Source organism: Nakaseomyces glabratus, chromosome K (assembly GCF_010111755.1).
Source record: "Nakaseomyces glabratus chromosome K, complete sequence".
NCBI lineage: Eukaryota > Fungi > Ascomycota > Saccharomycetes > Saccharomycetales > Saccharomycetaceae > Nakaseomyces > Nakaseomyces glabratus.
The window spans coordinates 497,186-521,369 of NC_088961.1; the positions used below are offsets into that span (position 1 = coordinate 497,186).

General features: G+C 39.2%; 8 protein-coding genes and 1 non-coding gene across 9 annotated transcripts; 6 read left to right on the top strand and 3 right to left on the bottom strand.

Moving 5' to 3' along the window:
- Positions 1-126: 126 nt before the first annotated feature.
- YME1 (i-AAA protease YME1) lies at positions 127-2,364 on the top strand (the record flags this gene model as incomplete). The annotated part of the gene is made up of 1 exon (XM_448448.1): positions 127-2,364. The coding sequence occupies one exon, from the start codon at positions 127-129 to the stop codon at positions 2,362-2,364; it is 2,238 nt and encodes a 745-aa protein (XP_448448.1).
- Positions 2,365-2,632: 268 nt separating this feature from the next.
- CCL1 (TFIIH complex kinase subunit CCL1) lies at positions 2,633-3,736 on the bottom strand (the record flags this gene model as incomplete). Its single annotated transcript, XM_448449.1, has 1 exon — positions 2,633-3,736. One exon carries the CDS (start codon positions 3,734-3,736, stop codon positions 2,633-2,635), a length of 1,104 nt encoding a protein of 367 aa, XP_448449.1.
- A 1,239-nt stretch (positions 3,737-4,975) lies between these two features.
- On the top strand, positions 4,976-8,614 carry ATH1 (alpha,alpha-trehalase ATH1; the record flags this gene model as incomplete). The annotated part of the gene is made up of 1 exon (XM_448450.1): positions 4,976-8,614. One exon carries the CDS (start codon positions 4,976-4,978, stop codon positions 8,612-8,614), a length of 3,639 nt encoding a protein of 1,212 aa, XP_448450.1.
- Positions 8,615-8,859: 245 nt separating this feature from the next.
- On the bottom strand, positions 8,860-8,957 carry tF(GAA)5. The gene is made up of 2 exons: positions 8,921-8,957; positions 8,860-8,895 (listed from the first exon to the last, which is right to left on the bottom strand). It is a non-coding gene; the product is annotated as a tRNA-Phe (tRNA).
- An 827-nt stretch (positions 8,958-9,784) lies between these two features.
- On the top strand, positions 9,785-10,318 carry YOP1 (Yop1p; the record flags this gene model as incomplete). Its single annotated transcript, XM_448451.1, has 1 exon — positions 9,785-10,318. One exon carries the CDS (start codon positions 9,785-9,787, stop codon positions 10,316-10,318), a length of 534 nt encoding a protein of 177 aa, XP_448451.1.
- Positions 10,319-10,514: 196 nt separating this feature from the next.
- APL4 (AP-1 complex subunit gamma) lies at positions 10,515-13,256 on the bottom strand (the record flags this gene model as incomplete). The annotated part of the gene is made up of 1 exon (XM_448452.1): positions 10,515-13,256. The coding sequence occupies one exon, from the start codon at positions 13,254-13,256 to the stop codon at positions 10,515-10,517; it is 2,742 nt and encodes a 913-aa protein (XP_448452.1).
- A 793-nt stretch (positions 13,257-14,049) lies between these two features.
- CSR2 (Csr2p) lies at positions 14,050-17,724 on the top strand (the record flags this gene model as incomplete). Its single annotated transcript, XM_448453.1, has 1 exon — positions 14,050-17,724. One exon carries the CDS (start codon positions 14,050-14,052, stop codon positions 17,722-17,724), a length of 3,675 nt encoding a protein of 1,224 aa, XP_448453.1.
- Positions 17,725-18,214: 490 nt separating this feature from the next.
- On the top strand, positions 18,215-20,500 carry NTO1 (Nto1p; the record flags this gene model as incomplete). The annotated part of the gene is made up of 1 exon (XM_448454.1): positions 18,215-20,500. The coding sequence occupies one exon, from the start codon at positions 18,215-18,217 to the stop codon at positions 20,498-20,500; it is 2,286 nt and encodes a 761-aa protein (XP_448454.1).
- Positions 20,501-21,011: 511 nt separating this feature from the next.
- On the top strand, positions 21,012-24,158 carry SRO7 (Rab GTPase-binding protein SRO7; the record flags this gene model as incomplete). Its single annotated transcript, XM_448455.1, has 1 exon — positions 21,012-24,158. The coding sequence occupies one exon, from the start codon at positions 21,012-21,014 to the stop codon at positions 24,156-24,158; it is 3,147 nt and encodes a 1,048-aa protein (XP_448455.1).
- Positions 24,159-24,184: the final 26 nt, after the last annotated feature.

Genomic DNA, 24,184 nt, shown 5'->3' on the forward strand with positions numbered 1-24,184 from the left:
AAAAGTACTTGGATATAGTTTATATTTGGGGGAAAAACAGGAGTTTACTACTGCGCTATTGACCTCTTTGTTCTAATTAAAATTTCACGCGGGGGGTTAGGTACACATTTAGGTACAATATAAGAGATGATGTTGGCAGGTCTGCCCTCAGTGGCGAGGACTGCTATGTTGAGGAGTGTTTCTGTTGTAGGAGTCAGGTCTGTGTACAGTGGGCGTGCCAGTCTGCTGCGTATGTGCGCGAACCGGAGGTATTCTGATATGAAGAAAAGTGGCGATGAGGGCGCCACCGAGACATCGGGTGCAGCCTTGGGTGGTGGTAAGAGCGCAAGCGCTAACACAAATACAACAGCAACTACTGCGAACTCAAGTGCAAATGCCAATGCCAATGCCAATGCTAATGCTGATGCCTCGGTTTCGCATGCGTTATTGGCCACTAGAGAACAGGAGGCTAACAAGGATCTAACAAACCCAGAGGCACAAGCGACTTTCTACAAACTGCTACTGCAATCAAACTACCCACAGTATGTGGTCTCGAGATTTGAAACGCCGGGGATCGCCTCGTCTCCGGAGTGTATGGAGCTCTACATGGAGGCTCTGCAAAGAATAGGAAGGCACGCCGAGGCTGATTCGGTCAGACAGAACTTGCTTACAGCATCCTCTGCTGGCGCTGTCAATCCGTCATTGGCTTCCTCTTCGCCAGGTTCCTCGGGCTACCACACGACATTTCCATCCCTTTATTCTCCACTGTATGGTTCCCGCAAAGAGCCCTTGCATGTGGTAGTCTCTGAATCAACTTTTACAGTGGTTTCTCGTTGGATCAAATGGGTATTGTTTTTTGGTATTTTCGCTTACGGTGTCTCTGAAGCATTCAAGTACATTGCAGAAAACACTACTTTGCTAAAGAACTCTGAAGTGGCCGATAAATCTGTTGATGTAGCAAAGACCAACGTCAAGTTTGATGATGTTCGTGGTTGTGACGAGGCTCGTGCTGAACTGGAAGAGATCGTTGACTTCTTGAAAGACCCAGCCAAGTATGAATCCCTAGGTGGTAAGTTGCCAAAGGGTGTCTTGCTGACTGGTCCACCAGGTACCGGTAAAACATTGCTAGCTCGTGCCACCGCAGGTGAAGCAGGTGTTGATTTCTTCTTTATGTCGGGTTCTGAATTTGATGAGGTCTACGTTGGTGTTGGTGCCAAACGTATCCGTGAACTGTTCTCACAAGCTCGTGCGCGTGCTCCAGCTATCATATTCATCGATGAATTGGACGCCATCGGAGGAAAACGTAACCCAAAAGATCAAGCCTACGCAAAGCAAACTTTGAATCAGCTTCTGGTCGAATTGGATGGTTTCTCACAAACCAGCGGTATTATCATCATTGGTGCAACCAATTTCCCAGAATCGTTGGATAAGGCTCTGACCAGACCGGGTAGATTTGATAAAGTTGTGAACGTCGATCTACCTGATGTACGTGGTCGTGCTGATATTTTGAAGCATCACATGAAAAAGATTACTCTAGCACCAAACGTGGATCCAACTATCATAGCACGTGGAACGCCAGGCCTATCTGGTGCGGAATTGGCTAATCTTGTTAACCAAGCTGCCGTGTATGCCTGTCAAAAGAATGCAATTGCTGTTGACATGACACATTTCGAATGGGCTAAAGATAAGATTCTAATGGGTGCTGAGAGAAAGACGATGGTTTTGACTGAAGCTTCGAGACGTGCAACCGCTTATCATGAAGCTGGTCATGCTATTATGGCCCTATACACTAATGGTGCTACTCCATTGTATAAGGCTACCATTTTGCCAAGAGGCAGGGCATTGGGTGTCACATTCCAATTGCCAGAAATGGATAAAGTGGATATCACGAAGAGGGAATGTCTAGCAAGACTTGATGTATGCATGGGCGGAAAAATTGCCGAGGAGATAATATATGGAAAGGAAAACACCACAAGTGGGTGTGGCTCCGATTTACAGAGTGCCACTGGTACCGCTCGTGCTATGGTAACACAATATGGTATGTGTGAAGATGTAGGACCAGTGAACCTAGGAGACAACTGGGACAGTTGGTCTAATAACATCAAAAATACAGCTGATAATGCCGTCATAAGTATACTAAAGGAGTCTGAAGAGAGGACCAGAAAACTACTGGAAGAAAAGAACGAAGAGCTCCACAGATTGGCCCAAGGTCTTGTTGAGTATGAAACGTTAGATGCCTCAGAAATTGAAAAGATATGCAAAGGGGAGCCAATTAATAAAAGCAAATCATCTACTAATACTGTGGTTGAAGGGCCTGACAGTGATGAGAGAAAGGATATCGGTGGTGGAGACAAGTCGAAGATACCGACAATGTTAAAAGTTTAAAATACTATTGATGTTGATTTATCAAGTAAAACTTGAGAATTGTATATTATAGACATTTATGGATCCACTTTTTTTAACCTGTAAACTAGCATTAGATAGCATGGAAGATTGGTTACTTCCTAATTTTTACATCAACCAATTATAATTTGTAAATAGACTCTGGTATTTAAAATATAAACAATATCATGATTATCACCATTTTATTACAATAATTCTCATTATTATTTAAATTGTACTTGAATGCATATCAATTATCTGTTTGTTTGGATCACTGGGGCGGCAACACCTTTTGCTTTTTTGCTGGTGAATCTTCCGAATCCTTGGGTGGTTCTCGTTTCAACCTGTTTAGTAGCCCTTCTGGGTTTTCACAGTAGTATATCTTTGCCATAATTCCCTTTGCCTCCTGCACGCTAATAGTAATTGGTTTCTCCAGGATTTCCTTACATGATTGAACTACACTTAAGAGCCTCTCAAAATTAATGTGATGAATGCTGTGAGACTTGTCAGTAGTATTATCAGTCGTTTGAGCGTCCTGTCCATGGAATTTCAGTTCTAAGTATCTTGTTGTTAAAGCCTCATCTTCTATCATTAGAGTTGCTAACGTTATTTGTGGTGGAGTATAGAAATAAACAGCATCAGTCAGTAGAGCTTCCGTTATTCTCTTCTTACATTTTTCGTAAATCTTACCCATGTACTTCAAGTCGATCTTGCCATGTAACGTCTTCTGGATATCTAAAAAGAAACCATGTAATGGTTTATATGGGTGGTGGTTCATTAACGTGAACTTTAGCGTTTCTAAGAGTTTGAATTCATATTTCAGTATGGTCTCCTTTGTTGCCTTTGCCTTCTCCGCAAATGAATTCACACTTATGAAATAGTTCTCTGATTTGCAAGCCAGAAAAATTGTGGTATGTACAATGTCCTTTGGCTCAACCTCTAATACTGAGTTTTCCAAAAAGAATCTCCTAAAAAATGAAATTGAGGTGGCTACCACTTCAGTGGGTAAGCTCATCTTCTGAGCAATGACTTGTACTTTTTGCGCATAGAAGTTTACCAGTTTGAGTTCTTCCTCCGTGGTAATCGGTGTGGCTTTGCTATCTATCACTTTCGCTACATCAGGCGTTAACTCATCCTTGTGTTTCTCCTTGAATGCCCTAAGCTTCTCTTCTATAACAACCACAGCCCTAGCATTCGTCTCTGTACGTTTCTGTAACAACTTGTCAGGTGTAAACGACCATAACCTGAATTGTGAGGAGTGTCTATATAGATCATCATCAGTTAACCTCTTGTAATTAGGTGGATGCTCAACTGGCTTCGCATCAGGCGTTGAAGAATTTTGTGGACTCTGCGTAGACACACCAGACTCTGACATTTGCTGTTATTATGCTTTGTTTGTTTGTTTTACCAGGTATACAGCCATTGGGAGCTACAAAACTAGTATTTTTAACTGTATCATCCTTTTTCCCATACATTGAAAAATCTTGTGATTTGAGCCCATCGCGCAAAGTTGGAAAAGTTTCAAAAGGGCAAGCTACTAGTAACAGCATTTAAGAATAATTACAACCACGAGAGACAAGAATTGTGGTATAAACGATTACAAAGACAACATAGGTAACTTAGTTGTCTGAAGAATCTGTTAGTACTTATCAATTGTTGATACTTGATGCGCACCCTAATTTTCCTAGCTTTGAATACACTAAAATCTTGCTGAATAATCTGTACAATTGAAGTATTTGTTGATGCTTGCCATATGTGTGTATATGAACAAAAATATTTACGAAGGTTGAGAATGTACTTGGTTGAGGTTGTATGTGTACAGCCGTTGTTGAACTTTTACTTTTTTTTTTACCTTAAGTTGGAGTCTAGAATATAGTTTGGACAGCTTTATCGTACAGCTTATCCCCCCACACAAATACATATACCATACGCATACAATAAGCATAAGCCTAGAATGGTGAAGCCAATTATATGCAGACTGTACATTGCAATTGTTGCATTTATCAGGCATACGACACCCTTACGACATCACAAGACATAACGTATTTCAGCAACATAAAGAGGCAATAGCGCAACGGGTCAATTGATTGCGAAGAACAGATTATTAGAAACAAAACACGCAAAGAAATACAAGATTGCTACAGCATATCTATCCTTTAATGCACCTTTGTATGCGGGGGGTGTACCTTATCATTACTTTTGACGTCTTAATAGTCAAAATAGTCAATTCCTAGCGAAATTGCGTAGTGAAGTCATTTTGAAAGCTTTTTGATATTTTTCAGGGAACTAACGGATGATTCAAAGGGGATAAAGGGCATCGCTAATTTCTCGAGAATTTGTTGCTAAATTAGATATTTTTGGTGAGGGACTAAGATATGTATTGTTAATCAGGTTGGAGTGGGAACAGCTACTGAAAAGTTTAACGACGGCTTTGCTACATGATTGTTGAGAGAGACTCTTGTCTTCGCCATTTTTGATACCCCACATCCTTTTTTTTTGTTTTTGGTAACATTGCTAAATTTCTGATTATAACACAACACAACACACACACACAAACTCTGTAAATAATAACAAGACAACACTGCAAGTAGCGAGGTCTGGAAAGAGAAGTACAATGGGGTTTAAGGACAAAATTCTTTTTTGGAAGGATGAGGTGCAATACAGAACGCTAGCTGTAGCAGACCAAGTTGCTAATAGGTTCTTCCATTCTTTTGAAAACGTATATAAGGGAGACGAATCTGTCGAAGATGCTGACTCGAGACCTGTTGGTTTAACTAATGAAACTCTTTCACATAGTTCTGATTTTTTTGTATTACCAGAAGAGAGAATAAGTACAAGAGTGAAAATACGAAGACAGAATATACTGAATACGACACTTATACTAGGAATGTTGATTGCGTTAGTTATCTGGACGGCTATTCTGTCCACTAACTCCTACTTTAGTAGCTCCCTTGCCTCAGCGTCCCCCTTATTTAACAAAGAAGGGAGAGTGGTGAGACCCATGAGGGAGTCCAACTTGGGTTTGCATGCGGACCCTCAAACCAGAAAGTCTTCAAAGACCCTGTATGATTTGCTGTCTGATTTCGACAACGCTTTTTATGATGATGAAAATATGATCTTGGGTTCTCTTGCCTTTGGTGAGAACACTTACTCAAGACAACCATACGTTGCTAATGGTTACATTGGCTCACGTATCCCAAATATTGGTTTTGGTTACGCTTTGGATACTCTAAATTTATATGCTGATGCTCCTGGGGCTTTGAATAACGGCTGGCCGTTGAGAAACAGAAGATTTGCTGGGTCATTCGTCTCCGATTTCTACTCCTTGCAAGCCAAACTAAACTCTACTAACTTTCCTGAGTTGGATGAGAAAGGATACACTACTGTAATTTCATCAATTCCTGAATGGACTGATTTGCAATTTACTGTTGATCTTAACGGTACTAATTGGTTTAATCCGCAATCTGTTTTGATTGATGATGTCATTAATTATAACCAAAATTTGTCGATGAAGGATGGCATCGTCTCAACAAATATGGACTGGTTGAATGGTATGATCAATATTAAGAGCGAAGTTTGGGCCCATAGAAAAATTCATTCTTTGGGGATTACCAGATTAGAAATCTCCTTAAACCTGGACGCCCTCCCTGATGAATTTACTGAATTACCGGTAACTATCTATGACATTATCGACTTCAACACTTCTCACAGGACAACTCTATATGAAAAGGGCCAGGACGAAGATAATAAGGCCATTTACATGATTGTTAATCCAGAAAATGTTCCATATTCAAATGCTGTTGTCTACTCTACGTGCACCATTAAAGGAACTGAAAATAACTTCTCACCATACAACTTTACTTCTGATGATAGGATTGCCAGGAACTATATGACCAACTTGACTGAGGAAAATCCGAAGGTTGTAATATATAAGTACACAAGTGTTGTTTCCTCCGAATACAACAATGACGAGCCTAATCCAAATGTCAATTTAAAATTTGCCAGCAACATTGCAAACACTGCTAAGGGTAACTATAAATCCTTACTTTCTAATCATAAGAGGGCATGGTATGACTTGTACAACGATGCCTTTATCGAAATTCCCTCTGATAGTCTTCTGGAAATGACTGCAAGATCTTCGTTGTTCCACTTACTTGCCAATACAAGGCAATATAATGTTTCAACAACAAGGGGTCTACCAGTTGGTGTTGGTGGTTTATCTTCGGACTCCTATGGTGGTATGGTATTCTGGGATGCGGATGTCTGGATGGCTCCAGCACTCCTACCTTTCTTTCCTAATATTGCTATGAACATGAACAATTATAGAAATGCCACACATCAGCAAGCCATAGAAAATGCTAAGCAGTATAACTATCCAGGAGCTGTTTATCCTTGGACTTCTGGTAGGTATGCTAACTGTACTTCTACTGGGCCATGTATTGATTATGAATATCATATTAATGTTGACATTGCTCTTGCATCATTTTCCATATATATGAATGGTGCAGAAGGTGCAGATGAGGACTATTTACGTTTCACAACATGGCCAATGGTTAAGGATGCAGCAGTGTTTTTCAAAGCCTACGTCAAATACAATGAGACTTTAGGTGAATATGAGACATATAATCTAACAGATCCGGATGAATTCGCTAATCATGTTAACAATGGTGCTTTCACCAATGCTGGTATAAAAACACTTTTGAAATGGGCAACTGATATTGGTACCCATTTGGGTGAAGAAGTTGATCCAAAATGGATGGAAATAGCCGATAACATACACATCCCTAGATCAGATTCTAATATTACTTTGGAATACTCCGGTATGAATAGCTCTGTTGAAATCAAGCAAGCAGATGTAACTTTGATGGTCTATCCATTGGGATACATTAATGATGAATCGATTTTGAATAATGCAATTAAAGATCTATATTACTATTCTGAAAGGCAATCTGCTTCAGGTCCTGCTATGACCTATCCAGTATTTGTTGCTGCTGCTGCTAGTCTATTGAACCACGGATCATCTTCTCAGAGCTATCTATACAAGTCGGTTCTACCTTATTTGCGTTCTCCTTTTGCCCAGTTTAGTGAACAGTCGGACGATAATTTCTTAACAAATGGTCTCACACAGCCAGCATTCCCATTTTTAACTGCAAACGGTGGTTTCTTGCAGAGTATTTTGTTTGGCTTAACTGGTCTAAGATATTCTTACGAGGTCACGCCAAGGACTAAGAAGATCAGTAGATTACTAAAATTTGATCCTGTTAAGCTTCCACTATTGCCAGGTGGTATCGCCATTCGAAACTTCAAATATATGGGTCAGGTATTGGACATTATCATTGATGATAACAACGGCACTATTGCTCATAAAGGTGGAGATAAACCGATCAGAATCAAGGTGCCTAATCGTGATATACTGCATGACAGGAACATTACTTCAGCGTTGTATTCGAAGAGAGACGATGATCTTTCTGCTACTGACGACTATTATGGTACTTACTTTACTTTGTATCCTAATGAAGAGCTGGTCATTCCATTATATGATACTAAACTAAATATTGATGGAAACATTGCCGAAAGCAAGCAGATTACAAACTTGACGGCTGGTGTTCCTGGAGATGTTGGCTTCTCAGCATTGGATGGTAACAATTACACGCATTGGCAACCATTCGATAAAAGTGATAATGCAAAGCTCTTGATTGATTTAGGTTTCAACAGCACGCATGTCATTAAAAAGGGTATCATCCTGTGGGGACAAAGACCAGCAAAGAACATTTCATTGTCAGTCTTGCCTCACTCAGAAAGGATCGAACAACTATTTGCTAATATTACAGACCTGTTAGAAACATCTTCAATAACTAAAGGTGGTTCACTATTGAATCAAATGTTAGGTCAGACACAGTCTAATGTCACAGCAGAAATTGATGATGATATCCTAGCTCTGTTGAATTGGAAAGGCGATGATCTGGATCAATTGATTCCTTACTTGCCTGATATGCATCTCTTGCAAGAGAAATTCATACCAATCTTAAAGGATTATCCTATAAAGCCAAACCAAAGATATTACAAAGAGATTATCGATGATGACATTATTAAGTTGCTACCAAGTAACACCACTGAATTCACCATAGATTATAACTCTATACCAGGAGGTGAGAAGCGAGCAAGATATGTAGTTTTGACAGTCCATGGTACTTATGACGATGATGATGACCTGAAAGGCGCAACCATCAAGGAAATTGTCCTTCAAGAATGAAACTGGGGATCTAGCTCATATCTACACATAATTACTTGGCAGAGTAATTAGTTTATTTTTTATAATCTGGATAAAAAAATCTGAAATTACTTACAATATTTTAAATATTCCCTTTGTATCTTTTACAATAAATGTTCAATATTCTTTGTGATAAGTGGCTTTCAATAAATGTAGGCCTTTGGATAGTTGAGAACTATTCGTACATGCAGAGCACATAGATAATGCACTAACAAAAAAAAATAAAATGCGATTTCTGTGGATCGAACACAGGACCTCCAGATAACTTGTTGACCGAAGTTTTCGAATCTTCAGTCTGGCGCTCTCCCAACTGAGCTAAAACCGCTTAGTAAATTAGATGTTAGATCATAATAAGCTGGAGACTGTATTAACTTTATTTGAGCAAGACTTTTTAAAATTTACATTTAATACCCTTTTAGTCGCAAAGGAAGGACACTAAAATAATATAAGATCTAAATTATTGGTGCCTCTCGAATAAGTTTGATGGTTTGCCATTGTTTTCTATAGTTGAGCGTCCATAGACGGCCGACGTCCAGCGTTTCACTACAATTACATCATCTTGTCAGTTTTTTGATAACTTGCTACCTTATGTGAGAACTTTTCTTATCCTTTCTAACTTTTAATACTACAAGTTGCTGCATTAGCCATGAAAAGAATTACTATATCAAAAAGGGCTTTTATGAAGTTCTCTTATTCTAACTATTATGTGAAAAGTACATCATATAATTGTGAATAAGTGACAAAAATAATGTTTTGGACAAGAATTAAGGATCTTGAATTTTTTAATTCTGTCCCACCTAGTAACCAACAGATGAGTCTCACCAACTCTAAGTAAATAATTCGTTCGTGGTCTTCCAGATTATTTTTTATCCCTTTTCTTTCATCATCTTGTGGCTGAATGGCTTCGCCTAGCAAAACAAAGAAACACCGTTACCCTTTCTCGAGGGTTGTTTCATTCAATGAACAATTTGGATTAGCACAATTGTTGATCCGTTGAGTAGAAAAGGCAACGACTATTTCTTGCAATCAATTTAATAATTTCCCAACAATTATTTTTCCCCACCTATTACCTTATAGTGTTAATTTCACCTGTTTCTACCTGTGTTTTATATTGATAACAGTATAAGAAAAGAGAAATTAAAATTAACAACAATGGCTGACGTTATTTCTTCTTTGCAAACTCAATTGAAAGAATTAGACACCAAATTTGCTGGTAACAATGTTTTGAACCAATTGGAACAAAGAACCAATTTGCCAAAGTCTTATTTGGTTGTTGGCTCTACCATCTTCTACTTACTTTTAATCTTTATCAATGTTGGTGGTATTGGTGAAATTTTAGGTAACTTTGCCGGTTTTGTTATCCCAGCTTACTACTCTATCCTAGCTTTGAAGACCACCACTACCAAGGATGACACTCAATTGTTGACCTACTGGATTGTCTTCAGTTTCTTGAATGTCATTGAATTCTGGTCCAAGGCTTTGCTATACATCATTCCATTCTACTGGTTCTTGAAAACCATCTTCCTGTTGTACATTGCTTTGCCACAAACTGGTGGTGCCACTATGATTTACAACCGTTTCATCTCCCCATTGACTGACAAGTACATCTTGGGTCCAAAGAAGACCGATGGTGTGCAACAATCTGTTAAGGAAGCCTCTAGAGCTACCGGTGCTGCTACTCACTAAACTCAACCTATACTATTTTGATATATTATTTTATAAACATCATGACGAATAAAATAGACATAGTCATTTAGATGAGCAAGTAATACTAGATTTGTATGAAATTTGAAAAACAAATAAGCTGTTCAGTATTTCTTAAAATGTTTTATGATATATACTTTATAAATTTCAAGATCATAATACTATTTATGGAAAGCCATTATAAAGTGAGCTCTGGAAACTTATGGTCAAACTGTTGTGTTTGTTGAGAACCACCTACTGAATATGACAATTTTACTCTCATTTTTAAATTACCGGTGCCTGACACTTTTAAGGTCTGTTTGATAATGCCATTAGCAGGAATATTGACAGATGGATACAGTTGACCTAAAACAACTTTTAGTGTCTTAGTAACAGCTACCAAACATTGAAGATTGGATACCTCAACATCTCCGTTGTTTTTATAGTATATCTCCAGATGAGCAGAAGTGTCATCTTTAGTGATTTTACTAGCGTAGATTTCTAGGCAATCAATAGTTTGCAATAAAGTACAGCTTTCTGGAAGTGTGAGTTTATCTTCATTATTTTTGCTAGTTTGGCCTTGTGATTGAATACCATTATTGTTTTCGCCCAATAGTAAATCAGCAAGTAAGTTTGTGTTATTTTTCTGTTGCTGCTTAGTATCTTGTACATCAGTATCACCCAGTAAGTCAAGTAACGGATCATGCTTTCGATCAGATTGCTTTCCGTTATCCAAATGCGATATGGATGTAACTGGCTTTTCTGTTTTAACAGCTCTTTCGAACTGAGGCATAGCATCCAAAATTTGTTTCCTAATACTTTCAGGCTGGCTAAAAATGATCTCATACTGTGTCGCTTTTGCCTGAAGTAATAAGTCAGTATTTTTTGTTTGTCCAACAATGATTTGCCTTAACTTTTCTATCAATGCAAAATCTTGTATCCTAACTGAAAGCTTTAAAGCCGCAGTTAATACATAATGATTAATTTTTAGATTGGTCCTGATATATTGCGTATCTTTCAATTTCAGATAATTTACAATTGTCTTTTCGTTTATCGTTTTACCATACGTTTCATTTAACTTAGAATCGCTCTGAAGTGCTTGTAATACAATATCTCCATATTCACCTATGCACCATATTGATACAAGCTGCCACCCTAAGTTTCCTTCTTCAATAAATTCATCTTCGGTAGTTTTATCCGTTGACTCCATAACCTCCCTTAGTGATATATCCAGCATTCTAATAATAACATCAGTCTTGTAATTTACTTCCAATGTATTATTAAAAGCAATTAGAATATCACTGATACGATCAACAGGGATATAAGAGCCCACTAATTTCAAAATTTTAACAAAAACAGAAAGTCTCCAATTATTATCTATATTTTCTCCTTGTTCTTCCGAAATTTCACCAAACTTATCAACTATGTGATTCACAGCAAATATAATTAAATCCTTTGAGTCATCTATATCTTCTCCAAATGAGTTGATCTTGTAGCTGGATGAATAGCCCCCCTTCGCGGAACCATTGTTCATAACAGATTTCGCGAGGAAGTTCAAGACCTCATTGATAAGCTCAACCAAATTATCCTTGTCCATGATTGCAAAAGTTAGCTCAAGTGCACGCATTCTAATAGATATGTCTTGGTCGTTCAAGCATCTGGAGATGAACTTCCGATGTCTTCTAACAGCTTCAGGTTCTGATGGAACGACCTTTAATAGCATGTTTAACGCGACATATTTGGTATTGTTTTGTGCTGTGATCACAGCAGTGGTGGGCTTCTTTCCTCCGACACTACGTGGAGACAAGAAGTTACCTAGAATATTTATACCCAGCACTTGCAAGGGCTTAGGTAGCTGCAAGTCGAATATAGTCCTTGTGATCTCGTATAGTACAGCCTGGCCGCTTGATTTAGTGGAGTCAGTGTTTGTAGCGATATTTGTTAGCAAGTCGTTGAATCCATCCACTTGCTCTTGGTTAATTTCTGTAGCCAACTTATGGTAAGCTTTGAAGTATAGTCTCAATGTAGTGATAACTTCACATTGCAAGAACGGGTCCGAGACGCCTTGTACGTCGAACTGTGGGTCCAAGTTTCTGGATGATAAACTAGCGAGAACTTGGTAGAAGTCATCTAGGAAAGAGGACTCTGAGAATATTTTGATCATTTGCTGTGCCAAGTTTTGTCTGTATGCCATGTCTTCGGGATCGGACTCGGATGTTTCCTGTGGAGTTACCAGGTTCGTAATTGCTGTGGCGATGGCCTGGAAGAGTCTTGACAAACCGATCAGCACACCATGGGCCGCGGACAGGCTCGTCAGGCTCGATCTATACTCTTTCAGCAAAGTCAGGAACAAGTCAATTGGGACAATTTCGAGGAGCTGGGAGTCCTTTGCGATCAGCTTGGCACAGCACTGCAGCGCCTTCTTCAGTATATAAGGATCGGTGCTGTAGGTCTTCAGCAGGCCCTCTACGTCAGGGTAGAGGTCTCTAGCCAGTTCAGGGGAGGACAAGAACCCCAATGCGGTCAGTGCCAAAGATACCACGTACTTGTTTGGGTGTTTCAGGTCATTATTGATCAGGTTTGTGAGCAAAGTGAGCAGGTCCTGCGACTCGTCGAGCAGCAATGTAGTCGACAGGTATCCGAGCCGCTTATCGATGTACTGGTCTGAGGCGATCAGGTTTATGCACTCGACCTGCCCGAAGTGCGTGCGCTCGCCCAGGATGTACAAGTACAGCAGCTTGATGATGTTGTTACGCTTCTTGTCAGAGGAGAGGTGGTCATCTCTGAGCTTCGTCCTTATCTTAGCTGCCTGTTTGTTGATTATGGCACGCTCGTCGGCTAGAGTCTTTGCGTTGCGCACGTCCTTGATGAAGTTCCTGAGCGAGCTAGAGCCGTTGTAAGTCCCGCTGGACCCTTTCTTAGAAGAACTTCTGCGCATCATCAATACGAATTGCCAAGGTAAGGTATGTTTAAGTCTCTGATTATACTTATGCGATTTAAGAATACCCAATTTTGACCTTGGGTCTGATATGCACCGTTATTATGAGATTAGAGACTAGGTGAGAGCTGGAGAAGCTACGAGTGAATAAAATAGATTTACCCGGATATAGATTTACCCGGCAATAGATTTACCCGGATACAATGTATGCAATTACACGAGAAATCATATGATGTTAGGTATACTGTAACACGGTGTGTCATAAGTATTTGACATTGTCTCTGTGTGAATGTGTCTGTGTGAGTGTGTCTATGTGTGAGTGTATGACAGGTAAGACAGGTGAATGTGGCAGTGTGTGGGGGTGGGGGAGATAGAAAGTGTAAATCCGATATTCAAGGGAATTGCACTCCCCTTTTTGTTTTTAGGGGAGTGCTGGAGGAAGTGCTGGAGGAAGTGCTGGGAGAGGCTGCAGGGATGCATGAGTGTGGGGGTTGATGCGCAAAGAAAGTCTGTGGGGGGGAGTGGAAGGCACTGAAATTAGGAATTAGGGCCGCACAGTATTGCAAGTACAACAAAGTACAGTATACTACAACATTGTTTTCCTACGGATCTTTCAGAGGGGAACTTTGAAAAATTCGATGATCTTTACTCTCATCTCTTGGACTGTCCCCCCTGCCAATCTTATCGATTCTGATTCGCTCTAACGACCCCCCTCCCTCGGCACTATATATATACATAACACATCATAAACGCATCATACAATGCTTCCTTTAAGAGAAAAATGGCATAAAGACCAATGCTATCACATAACTACCATAGCAGTAATACGACTAGCGCTAGGCGGTCGACGGGTGTGCCGGCTTCGCCGGGCACAGCCCGTTCTGTGATCAAGAGCACGCTGGCGTCGCTTATGGATGGTCCCGATATGCAGCAGCGGAACTATGTGCTCACGTCCGACACGTCTGCGATGAAGCGGTCGTCTAGTATACCGTACGGCTCGCAGCTGGCGCCGCCGGACGGGACCAGGACGAGGCGGCACAGTATTGCGGAGGTGACGCACCGCAAGAGACAGCCGAACCTGTTCGCTGTGAACTACTTGAACGACTTCTTGATGAACCGCGGGTTTCTGCCACAGCGGTCGCTCTTCCACAAGGACGACTGCATGACGATATCCATGGCCACGACCGCGGACCCGGTGTTCTTGCCTACCACGTCCATCAAGGACGAGGAGGAGTACCTGAGCTCGATCTCGGCACCGCAGAGGCACGAAATGCAGGCACATCATTCTTCTTCCGCGGCTATTGCACAGGAGGAGGACCGCGATGATTACCCACCTTTAAATCTGGACTCTGCAGATGCAAGCACACTGACTCCTGCTAAGAAGCTGAACAATCCGTTTTTAGCAGATCTAGCCAGAGGCGCACCACATTACGATACAAACCCATTCTTGAACCCACCATCTATCATGGACTCCCTAAACGAAAACAACGACTTGTCTCTGGCTTCCATGGATACACTTAACACTACACCGGATCAAAAGAAAAAGACTAAGAGGACACATGTCTCTGGAAGCATGACCCCAATGTCTATCGCTGTTATCGTATCAATAAAGGAGAAACCAATGAAGATGCCACGGATAATAGTTAACTTATCTTCCAATGTTAGCATACACTGGTATAATGGATTGCCTACGAATAAGAGCAAGTATGAAGAATTCTACCAGCTAAACTCTGTAAACTGGAAACTTTCTGCTACAAATTATAACATTTACATCCCTGCGAATTCATACTCAGCAGACGATGTCCAACAGAACCTAGACATTGATGTGATTAGAGATTATGTGGTATTCAAGAATAAGAAGACAAGCCATCGAAAATACGTAGAAAATAAGGCTAGCCTGAATAAGGAGTTACAGGACATGCTTAATGCTACTGATAGTGATGACTCAAAGACATCCAACTCAGCCGAGTCCAGCAAAAGCAGTTCCAGTCAAGAGAATGACAATTCTACAATATCACAATCATCGGAGACCACCTCCAAAGGTGGAAATGATCGCTCAACAAACAATTCTAATGGCCAGAATGAATTGGATGATGACGAACTATTCATGCCTGGTGATTATGTATTTGTTATCCCAGTAGCATTTGCAAACAGGGCGCCGGAGACACTTACAATGCCTTCGGGTAGAGTCTTCTATCGTCTGAAAATTCTTACAAATGCGGAAGCAGTGGATGATAATATTGCTGAGCGTCTACTAAACAGGCCACCTCTCTCTACTAATGCTTCTTCTAATGGTGCGCCTGTAACAATTTCCGCAAACGATTTAGACTGCTTCAAATCATCCGGGACCATGAGCCATTTCAGTAATGTGTCTACTCCGCCTCCACTAACTGTCCCACCTAGTTCGCAACTCCAAGCTTGCCCTCCAGAGACTTTCGATAGCCATTTGACACCGGGTCAAAACTATGCAACTTCACAACACAAGGCAAGACAGTTGTCCCTTGATTATAGTAATATGCATAGCAACAATAATACATTAGGAACAAAAAATACTCGTCAAAGAGCTCACAGTAGTGTAGACACTAATACAATGAAGGAAATGAGAGCTAATCGCCGTGGAGACCAATTTGAATCTCATCAACTGTCTGCTACTAATGACATGAAAACAGACAGAAGAAAGCGGTCAGGAACAAACTCATGGTTCAAATCAATCAAAGACCAATTCTCTACATCAGTTGATAACAATACCGATACCCCGGACACTAAATCCTTGACTGGAAAAATTTCACCTATCAGTATGTCTAGAAAGGGAAGTGTAACCGATCAAAGAAGGCCATCTGGTGAACTGAAAGCAAATGTTGAAAAGAACAAATACAGTATTTTCATCGATGAGCCAATAAATATTGTTCGTATGCCACCAGAACAGTCTTTGACTACTGCAGACAAACCAGTTTATGTTAATAAGGTGTGGGCTGATTCTCTTGCATACGAGGTATCTTTTGGGAAGAAATATGTTCCAATAAATAGCGAAGTCCCTCTAGTTATAAAGTTATCACCATTAGTGAAAGATATTGAGATTAAACGAATAAGAGTCAGTGTTGTTGAAACTATAAAATATTCCAACATCAATAGGAAATATGAATATGATCAATTAGATCCTATTCTGAAAGATCCATTCAGCCCGTATTATAGAGACTTGATTGCAAGAAAAAAGAAAACCAGGAGCCTACCTTTGCTTGAAATACGTTCTAGAGAAATAGGCAACAAGGCTCTTTGTGAAGAAGTGGTGGAAGGATGCTTAAATGATAATTTACTATCCTACAGTTCTGTAACCGACGAGTGCACTGAATTTAACAGAAGAAAAAATACAACAGAAAAGAAAACCAAATCTGTACCTTTAATTGAACCCATATGCGTAGAAACAACATTAAAACTTCCAAATCACATGGACTTTGATAGAACAACTGCAAAAAACCTACCCCCATATGGTATTGAAAGTTTTGTCTCAGGTAATGCTGATGATGATTGGTACAGCTCAAGACAAAGCAGTGTTTTTGGATTTTTTAAGTCTCAAAAGAGCTCCAACTCGGTTAATTCATCACCAAGCAAAACAATGCACAAAAGTAGGACCAAAATATTCACAGAAGGAGGAATTACCGTGAATACCAAGACCAGACACCATGAATCACATAGAGGCTTATACCTTGACAGCTCCTATTTCAGAAATATCAACTCAAAGCACAAGCTGGAGATTATGCTAAGAATAAAAAAGACAGACGAAAATGATCCCACAGTTGCAAAGAACTTTGAAATCGTTATCGATACACCAATTTATGTGGTCTCCGAACATTGTAGTAACGGTAACACCGAGTTACCCACTTATAATATGGCTTTATCAGATTCAACTAAAGTAATGTTGGCTTCAAATAACGTTCCACCACCCACATTTGAAGAAGCAACCTCTTCTTACTCATCACCTTTTGCAAGCCCAAGTGCATCTCCAAGAATAGCTGCCATTGCTGGACACTATGGCGGTTCTTATCCTGATTATAGTCCACTTGATATGTCAAGGTCTGGCTCTATCAGTGTAAGATCAGATCTGTCGGTCGATACAGATTTACCGAACGTGGACCATCTGATGGCATCGCTGCCACCAGTCAGTACCAATAACATGATAGATAGTGTACGGTCTACATATAATAACCTAGACGGTCTACTATCATCACATTCATCACTTGCCAATAAAAGAGAAACTTCTAACAGATCAGGTGTTGATGGTTTTGATACTACTTCAAATAATGGTAGTGATATGAACAAACCTAGGAATTTCCCAATCATAACTGTATCAGCTGCAGATGAGCTATTCAAAAAAGATTACAGCATAATGACCACAAATGGCAGCGGTGACTATCCTGAACCTCCGAAATATGAAACGGTTGTCGGGGGATGTGACACACAGTCAAATCACTAATGGACTGACTTGAATTTCTCGAGTCATACCCTCAAAACATATTTAATGCCTAGGGGTATTTGCATTTTAACGAAATGTTATGACATAATTTCATTATATGTTTTTTTTATTTTTTTTATCGTATATGTTTTTTTATTAATGGTTAAGTTATATATAAAGTATATTTCAATATCAATGGTTTAAAAAAACCATATGTCGTCAATTCAGCGCAATAGTTTAATTCAACATCTATTGTTCAACTTCGACCAAAATTTGCTGCAGTCAGTCGATCGTTGGGATTTATTAATTACAGTGAAAAAAAAAGTAAACAATGGGCACGAAAGTTGAAAAAAAGGTTACAAATGTGCGATGCCCTTTAATCCCATAAGTAATATATAATTAGTATATCTATTAATGCAGTTACTATCTCTACCATAATACTTCTTCATTGGTGATTCTGGCTTGTAGTTAAGTATTTCAGTTTCAACAGTTATTTGAAGCTCACAGATCAATGTCGAGAGCCTCGAATGATGTTGGACCCAAACTTCGGGAAGAGAAGCACTTTAACGATTTTTATCCAGACCTTGATGCTAATGACCTAATCCCAATACTCGTCAGCCAAGAAACAGATCAATCACAGAGTGTGGATTCTCAGGATGAGATAATACGCAAGCAACACTACAAGCAATTGATATTCAATGGTTCAATTACCGTGGAACCAATAACAATTACGAAACAAGCCACAGATGTTCAACAGATACCGTACCCTGTGAATGACTTTGCAACTTTTATAGATGCCAAAAGATATTCAAAGAAATCTGTTGGGAATACACTAATTAGTAAATTTTATTCACAAGACCATATTCAAGGTAAGACCAAGAGGCGGCAGCAGAGAATAATTAATGCACATGACAGTGATAAGATATATAAGGACAAATTTATGACTCACAGTAACCAAATTAAGAGAGATAAAGCAATACAATCACACTTTGAGGCCCTATCACCAAACTTGTCTGGGTTTATTCCTCAATATGATATGGACGAACAGGATGCACTATATCTAGAGTTTCTCAATCAATCACTGGGGGAAAAATACATAACAGCGGAGGTTTTTGAGATAATAATAACCATACTTGAACTAGAATGGTACCATTTGGATAAGCATATCCCACCAAAAATCACAGATACAAATGATAGTCAATTGAACTCGATACAACACCATGCAAACAAAGTTAGATATGAATTATACGGTTCAGATGATGGTACCGGTCTAACATCTGATCAAGCATGTGCTGTTTGTGATGGAACTGTCAGCACAACAACTAATATGATTGTCTTTTGTGATGGATGCGACATAGCCGTACACCAAGAATGCTATGGTATCGTCTTTATTCCCGAAGGCCAGTGGTTATGCAGGCGGTGCTTTATTTCAAGAAACAAACAAGTAAACTGTGTGACATGCCCAAGTACTACTGGTGCATTTAAACAAACTCATACAGGCTCATGGGCCCATGTTCTCTGTGCATTATGGATTCCAGAATTGGTATTCGCGAATCTTCATTATATGGAGCCTATTGAAGGTGTTGAAAATATTAATAAATCGAGATGGAAACTTGTTTGTTATATATGCAAACTCAGAGTAGGGGCTTGCATTCAATGCTCAAATAAGAACTGTTTTGCTGCATACCATGTTACGTGTGCCAAAAGAGCGGGCCTCTGTTTGGATACACATGATACAAGTATTGCTGAAATGGCTTCAAAACATTATCAAATGCATCACCATGTTACATCTTACTGCGACAAGCATTCTCCTCCAGGCTGGCCTTCCTGTGCCGAAGGGATTATGAAAACACGCAGATACTTTGCTAATAGAGATGCAATCTCGGAGGTTTCTAAAGAGAAGCAACTGATTACAAAGGGAGTTAATTCAGAAGACAAGAACTCTGCTCACTGGAAGACCAATAAAGGCACGCCTATTGCACCGATGTACTTTACTCATATTATTCAAAAAGTGTTGGTTATGTTTGACATTTCTAATGAGATACCTTTGAGTATATTATTATGTAAATATTGGGCAATGAAAAGAGAGTTGAGAAAAGGAGCTCCATTAGTACGTGTTCATACCAATCTTTCCTATAACTCCCAAAATGAGAGTTATCTAAATGATCGAATTCAGTTTATCGACTCTCTTTTAGGTGATTTACAATCATTGGGCAATATTTCGAGATTAATAAAGGAAAGGGTGAATGCTACGAAGTCATTCAGAGCAACTAATAAAAAGATCAATGAAGTATTTACCAGCCCCAAGGAATATTTCTTCAGGAGGAATGTACTTTCGAAATTTCTGCATTTTAATGCCTTTACATCACTTCTAGCATTATTGGACAAACATACTATAGTAGATCATTCTGTAAACGCTTTAAGAAATTCGACCTCAGCAACATTCATTGAAAATGTCGAAGCTTTTGTGAATTTTGCTTCAACTAAATTGGATGAAACCAGACTCACTTCTGATTATATCCATAGAATTTCAAATTATGCAAAAGAGTTGTCAGCCCAGTTTGATAAGGTCGATTATGAAAGAGAAATTAATATGGATTTCGAAGTGAATAAGGAACATGATAAACTTTCGGTCTCCGAAAGACTATGGAAAGGTCCCATCTTGCAGCAAGAAGAAGGTTTATCCGATGTAGAGGAGTTAACCCCATCAGAGTCGCGCATTGTAAACAATTTGCCGATTGAAAAAGAGAAACCTACAAAGGTCAAAAGAAGAAAAAAGTGGAAGAAATCCTACTAATATAGCAAAGATAATATACCATTTCAGTATCTCTCCAAATTACTTTATTGGTAAATTCTTTCGTATACACACATAGTTATGCGCATCTTAAATATCTATAAACCAGTTGGTGATTTGAACTAATTTCAAATTTTTGATTGGATGTAATATATCTCAGACAAAAAGTAAAGCATCGTTTCCCCTACTTGGAAACTAATATATAACCTTCTTTTAATAATGTCTATGTTAGTTAAACGACTTGAATTATAAAATGACGTATTCAGTACTTTTCAGGGCTTAAACAAAAAAAAAGGTGACAATAACAAGCGATGAGCTGAAATAACGAAGAAACGCAGAATCAGTTTAGTAAAATAAACAAAATCAAGCATACCATTGTCAATCCGATCTCCGTCGATCATATTACCGAACAATACATAAAGAAACAACATATTGTTGTTAAGTTTTGATCTTGTTATTACAGACAGAATTTGAAAGGTCGATTTAGGGAGCCAACGCTGAGGGATTTATCAGGATGTTTAAGAAGGGCAAACTAAAAGGTGTTTCGAACCCATTCAAGAGTTCAAAAAGTACAGAATCAAACAAGGATGACAGTGCTAAAGCTCCCAAACCGAAGAATATAGGCCCAGGCAATCCAATGCTCGCTCCGACATCAACTATGAAGAAGTTTACAAGCTCCAATCCTCTGAATAGGTTATTTACAACTGAAGTTGTCGCAAGATATGGATTTAACGGCAAAGTTGTTAAAGTTGCTTACGACCAAACTCAAAGTTTGATGGCTCTTGCGACTGATATGGGTGAAATTCATGTGTGTGGTAGACAGCAGGTTGAGGTAGTCTTTAGTCCTCCGGAGAGAATAACAGAAAAGATTTCCATTAAAGAGATGGCGTTTGTTAAAGGTATTTATCTTGTTATTATCGACTCTAAAGACACTCTCGTTGTTATCTCACTGCATAACAAAAAGATCTTAGCTTCGACCTATCTACCCGTCAAGGTCAGCTGTATGGAAACCGATCCAACATTAGATTGGGTTGTAATAGGTTTAGAGAGCGGTGGAATTATGATATATGATGTAGATAGAGATCAGATGTCTGATATTCGAATTGAGAACTTGCAAAAAGGTAAATTCTTCCCTAGAGAAAAATTGTCTCGTGTAGTTTCCATACAATGGAACCCAAGAGATATTGGCACTTTATTAATTTCCTATGAGTTAGTTACTGTCATTTACTCATTTTTAGAAGATGACGTCAAGCAGAGTTTTATTTATGAACTAGAAGAGTATGCTCCAGGGGGGAATCTCTCTATGGATTATACCAAGAGAAGGAGGCCAAAGGTTATACAATCTTTGTATCATCCTAACTCCTTACATATCCTAACAGTTCATGAAGATAATTCAATGGTTTTTTGGGATGCTAACACCGGTAAATTAATCCAAGCCAGGACTTTATTAGATGTTGATGTGAATGTACCACAACCTGACTTGACAAAGGCTAGATTAGAGCAGCCTGAAAGAATAAAAACTGTCAAATGGATTTGCCAAAATAATCCCGAATATACATCGCTATTAATAACGCAAATCCCTCTAGATAAGCAACCACAACATCAAAACTTGACAATAATTGATTTGGGTGGAACTCCCCTATACACAATTACCTCGTATGACAAAATGAGTAACTACTATTCAAACATGACAAGCCAAAAGTTGGTACCTCTTCCAAACAAAACACCTATTGTGGATGTGGTTCCAATAGCAAGAAAATCTCCGTTTTATGCAGGATGCCACGACCCTGCAGTTGTTTTATTAGTACTTGATGATGGATGTCTGGAAACCATCTTATACCCATCAGGATCATTTACCTACAAAGCGTCATTGTTTCCCCAAAGTCTGTCATGGGCAAGGCCAGAGACTACTGCAATGGTTGCAACATCTGTGCCACAAAAGCTATGGCTCGGTTTATTATCTTCAGCTAACAATAAAGATTTCATCTTGAAGGGAGGTATGCAAGCCAAGAAACCAGCTAGAGTTCACGAATATAGGTCAGCCTTAGCTACTGGACATGCAAATGGGTCTGTACGACTATGGGATGCATCTTTTGGTGAATTAGATGACAATTCTGTATTTGAAGTAAATTTAGCGAGAGTATTGAATATGGGATCCAACCTATCTATTTCAGACATTTCATTTGCAACGGATACACTTGAATTATCTGTTGCTACAGAAACTGGTGTAGTTGCACTTTTCAAATTCGAAGTTAACCAGTTTTATGATCCGGAACATAAGAATAAAGATCGTGATATGGAGATGAGATTTAGACGATTCTCGATCGGTAGTAGTAAAGAAATGCTGATTGATGTACGTGATAGATCTCCTGAGACCGTCAGACAAGGATTTATGCCAAGTACAGTTGTCAATGCACAGCATGGACCAACTTCAGCGTTGACTAACAGCAATATTGGCTTTGTGGCTATAGCATATGAGGACGGAACTTTTGTAGTTGTTGATCGCAGGGGTCCCGCTATAATCTATATGCAAAATGTTAGAGGATTACCTGGGATCAAAGGTCGCAAATTTACTGCAATTGAGTTTGCCATTATGGAGTATGGAGATGATGGCTATTCTAGTATTTTAATACTTTGCGGTACCGACGTAGGTGAATTAGTAACATTAAAAATTCTACCAGATAGTGGGGGCAGATTTGTTGTTGAATTTGTGGAAATTAAACAGACCAATGATAAAAGCCCTATACTAAAGATAGATACATTCGAAAAGAAAACTACTGAAAGCTGTTTTGCCACAATTTCAAAAATGCAAGATCTAGGTAAAGGCGTAGTAATCAACGGTATGGTAGTAGTGACTTCTGAAACGGATATAAGATTTGTTGATCCTGGTAAATCTAAAGAAGGTCACAAATCATTCAAACATAAAATTGCAACATCTGGAATATCACACATTACTTTCATCAATGCTGTTGGTCAGAAACAAAGCTTGTGCGTCTTGATCGTTCTGGAAAGTAACGGTACTGTCAAAATTTTCACTACACCTGATATGAAAGAGTTGAAAAGCATGCAACTACCCTTCCCAATACAAGCTCAGTATATTAGAGAGTCATCTGTTCTCCGGAATGGTGACATTATGACAAGAACAGGCAAATTCCAATCGTATCTATTCTCAACTTTTGATCAGCGCGCTATCGGGTTAAACAAGGCATATACCCAAGAACAAGTCGAAAAGCAGGACACATTGTATAATCCAGGTTTAAAAATTCCATGGAGACCACAGGTAAATTCTTTACAACTAGCTAGAGGTACATCTTATTGTACTCGTGAGCAATTGGACTTACTGCTGGGTGGTGAAAGAAGACCACAGTCCAAATATGAGGAAAGTGAAATTGCTATTGGTACTATATCTCTTCGCAAAGAAACATCAGCTCCTAACTCACCGAATATGCAAAACGATGAGCATGCGTATAAAAAGCCTGTCAGTAGAAGAGGTAGAAATAGCGGTTACGAATATTTCAGAAGTATGTCAAGAGCCGTGGAAAACCAATGGGATGCAGTTGAGGATGGAATTAATGAATATGCAACAGCTATTGGTCAAGCTATGAATGATACTGTGGAGGAAACAAGTAAAGACATGGTTAGAGGTGCGTTTGGATTCTAGTAAATAAACAATATCGAAATTTCATT